This window comes from Mustela lutreola, chromosome 1 (assembly GCF_030435805.1).
Source record: "Mustela lutreola isolate mMusLut2 chromosome 1, mMusLut2.pri, whole genome shotgun sequence".
Taxonomy (NCBI): domain Eukaryota; kingdom Metazoa; phylum Chordata; class Mammalia; order Carnivora; family Mustelidae; genus Mustela; species Mustela lutreola.
In genome coordinates this window covers 127,110,324-127,114,163 of record NC_081290.1, presented here as the reverse complement: position 1 = coordinate 127,114,163, position 3,840 = coordinate 127,110,324, and the positions used below count along the sequence as shown (strand labels likewise).

The 3,840-nt window shown below is 37.2% G+C and overlaps 1 protein-coding gene across 1 annotated transcript; it reads left to right on the top strand.

Moving 5' to 3' along the window:
* The first annotated feature begins 2,085 nt into the window (after positions 1-2,085).
* Positions 2,086-2,493, top strand: LOC131819804 (large ribosomal subunit protein mL64-like). The gene has a single exon (XM_059155173.1). It carries the CDS (start codon positions 2,086-2,088, stop codon positions 2,458-2,460), a length of 375 nt encoding a protein of 124 aa, XP_059011156.1. The 3' UTR covers positions 2,461-2,493.
* The last annotated feature ends 1,347 nt before the right edge of the window (positions 2,494-3,840 follow it).

Sequence of the window (3,840 nt, the reverse complement as noted above, 5' to 3'; positions counted from 1 at the left end):
CTGGGGGGCTGCTACATTTGTTATTATTATTTTTTTCATTTTGTTCAATCTAAATTTGCCTTAGTTTTACAACATGTAATAATTTCAATTCTGACTTCAGGAACAATTGAGCGGAAATCTGATCAACCTTTCATAAGCAACTCTTAGTATGTCTGAAGACATGCTACATTGTGTCATTACATCTTCCATTCTCCAGGCTCAATAGCTCCTATCTTCAAGGCTATTGCTCTTGCAACATTATCCGAGTCATCTCATCTCACCAGTCATACTCCTGTGTGTCTCCTGTTTGCAAAGCACTTTGCAAGTGGAAGTTTCTAGAATTTTGATGCAAAACCCTGAGTGTGGTTTTACACAGGCAAAGTTTTATTTGGTGGCCTCTGGACACTGCTATAGATAGTATTGTCTATCCTGAAAAGTATATAAAATGGAAGAACACTGAGGTTTTGATTAACTGAAACATGTACTATTAAGCCATGTCTTTATCTTCTAATACTTATGAAACTGAATTTTTGACTTGTAATGCAAAATATTATATCTATTAAATTTCAATTGCATGGATTTAGCCAACTGTACCAGACTGTTGAATATTTTTGCCCTTTCTATAACTAGTAATGAAAAGGTCATCAAACTTCGGCCTGTGAACCAAATCCAGCTTAGTGCTTTTTCTATAAATAATATTCCATTGTAAAAGACCCATGTTGTTGTTGTTGTTCTTCTTTTTTTTTTAAATGCATGGTCTATGGCTGTTTTTATGCTGTAAGTGACAGCAGAGTTGAATACTTTTGACAAAGACTATGTGGTCCATAGGATGTAAACTATCCACTATTTTGTCATTTATAGGAAAAATTTCCCATCCCTGAGCTAGTACATCAGTTGTCCTTTCTACTTTCCTGCAGGTTCAGTGAGAATGCATTTATGTCCTGGTGAAGACTGTGGATTAAAAGGCTGGACTGAGTAGGAATATTAGAAGCAAAAATTCAACTGAACACAGATACATAATCATTATTTTTGTATTAACTAATTTCATCTGATGTGTTCCCAAGTAATTAAACTGTCACTCAGCCCCTGTTTCTTGTTCTCACAAAGGAATGCTTTGTTGAAATGCAGATAGTCTCTCTCTGCTACACTCCTGAGCATACCATTCCAGTAACACTGTGAAACTGGAAATGAGTTAACTCTAATGGCTTCTTAAAAGCCCAAGTTTGCTCTTAGAACTCATCATTTTTCTAAGTGCCAGCATTAACCCATTTTTTCCCCTCAAATGTATTTCTCAGAAAACTAGCCCTTGTAAGACCTTGAATAACGGCTTCCGAAGCCAAACAACTTGATGAAATAATATATTCCATACACTTTCTGAAGTCTCAATACACATTAGCATGTTAAAGGGTATGGAGACTTCTACAAGAAATGTATCTGGTTAAGGGGAGTCAATACTTTGCTTCCCCACATTATTTAGCTACAGCACACTCTTTTCTTCTTACATATTTATCCAGAAACTTTGGTGGAAGAAAATTTAAAAAAATTTATAAATTCCCTTGAGGAAGAATGTAAACTCAATGAGCTTCAGATGTTGAAAATCTATTTCCCGAGGGCATCATAAGTGGGAGGAAAATAAGCAGGAATAGTTTAAAGTATGAAAGTGTCGCAGAATTATAAAAATAATAATATAATTCTAAGAATGAATGTCCATTTTGCTGTTTTACCTGAATTTACTAGGCTGAAGTGATACTAGTTGAACTAATGGTAAGGGTAAAGAATAACCTTGATTTTATAAGAGCAGCTAATTATTAATCATCACAGATATAGCAATAGGCATGAACAAAAAGAGTAAATCATATCAGAAATGTGAAAATCTTCCATGAAGGCTGGAGTTATTTCTTCCTTATAGTAAATCCACAGCTCATTACCTTGCAAGTAGTAGGTACTTATTTAATTGTTGTTGAATAAGTTTGCTAATAAATAAAAGCAGAAATTATATGGTATTATGGTTCAACCAAATGTCATGTAATAGCGATACTTCTGGTAATGCAGAAATTTTTCACTATTTTTTAAAGACTTTTTATTTATTTATTTGACAGAGCAGCCATGCAGGAGTCGCTGTGGGTGCAGCAGCTGGCGGAGGAGCAGAAGCGCCAGGCCAGGGAGCAGCTCATTGCAAAGAGAATGGCCAAGATGCCACAGATGATTGAGAACTGGCTGCGGCAGCAGCAGGAGCGCAGGGAAAAGGAGCAGGCCGACAAGGAGCGGCGGGCCCGACTGCAGGCTGAGGCCCAGGAAGACCTGGGCTACCATGTGGACCCGAGGAGTGTCCGCTTCCAGGAGCTGCTACAGGACCTGGAGAAGCAGCAGCGCAAACGCCTCAAGGAGGAGAAACAAAGACAGAAGAAGGAGGCACGAGCTGCTGCACTGGCTGCTGCTGCGGCCCAAGACTCCGAAGCCTTGGTGGCACACAGTTCCTGAGCTAGCCTCTCCCAATAAAATCTGCTGCCCGACAGCCACCCTCCCCCCAAAAAAAAGCGGGGGTGGGGGTGGGATCAGGCTCACCGCTGATGTGGGGCTGGATCCCAGGACCCTGGGATCATGACCTGAGCCGAAGGCAGAGGCTTTAACCCACTGAGCCACCCAGGTGCCCCAAATTTCACTATTTTTAATTGGTTTTTCCATCAAAGTAGAAACATATATACAGGCACCCCCAAATAAAAAATGAAAGAAATAAGAGTTTAGCCATAAACTCATTTTGTTTGTTTAGCCATAAACTAATTTGTTTGTTAAACAAATAAAACTTTACCTTTGATTCAATCAGAGCAGTCATTTTCAGTATTTCTGTATTCATAGCCATGGAAGCAGAGCTTAGGGATCAATAGCCATCAAGCTGTCTGACTTCTTAGTTTGAATTTTAACATATACATAAATGCTGACCATAAAATTCAGTAACATAAATGTGCAAATGTCGCAGATAAGGACCCTCAGATTCCCCCCTAAAAGTACTTTGGGACATATAATTTCGGTACTTCGTTTTTAAACATTTGAGCGCACTATTTTTAAATGCATATTTAAACATAATGTTTTAAAATATTTATTAATCACAGTGATATCATTTAGGAAACCACAGCCTAGAAAAACCCACTGAGTCTTTCTCTGAAAGAAAATTCTGATATTTTAGTTCTTTATGACACTAGCTTTTCAAAATACCTTTAAACATTTTGAAAATATATCTACTTATTTACTTGAATCTGAATTATTTAGTGGGGGAAGATATATTATAAGAAAGTTTTGTTTGTTTTTATTTTAGAAACTGGATGTCCTAGAAACTGTTAAAAGAAGGTTATGACTCGCTGTGACATCTGACACTCCACTGATCAGTAGGATTAATTTGACTAACTTGCTTGGTTAAATCAAAATACATGTGGTTTGTATCACATAATCCTGCTGTGAACACTTAGTCTTAAAAAATACTTGGCTTCCACATATCCTGTTTTGGGGAAGAATTATTAGGTAACTCTTATTTTACTTTTTATAATTATATCATAATATCCACCCACCACACAAACAGTATTGGTTTTTGTCATTTTCTACAGAAAGGTTTTTTTTCCCCTCCATCTTAAATTTTAAATTAATTATATCTCAATAAAAAATTACTATAAGGGTCAAAACTTAGGAAGATGGCAGAGAAGTAGCAGGCTGAGATTACATCAGGTAGCAGGAAATCAGCAAGATAGTTTATCAAACCATTCTGAACACCTATATCCAATAGGAGATCTAAGAGAAGAGCAGCAATACTAGAAACAGAAAATCGACCACTTTCTGGAAGGTAGGATCTGTGGAGAAGTGAATCCAAAG

Coding starts and splice junctions, on each gene's coding strand:
- LOC131819804 (XM_059155173.1), top strand. CDS start 2,086: ATGCAGGAGTCGCTGTGGGTGCAGCAGCTGGCGGAGGAGCAGAAGCGC.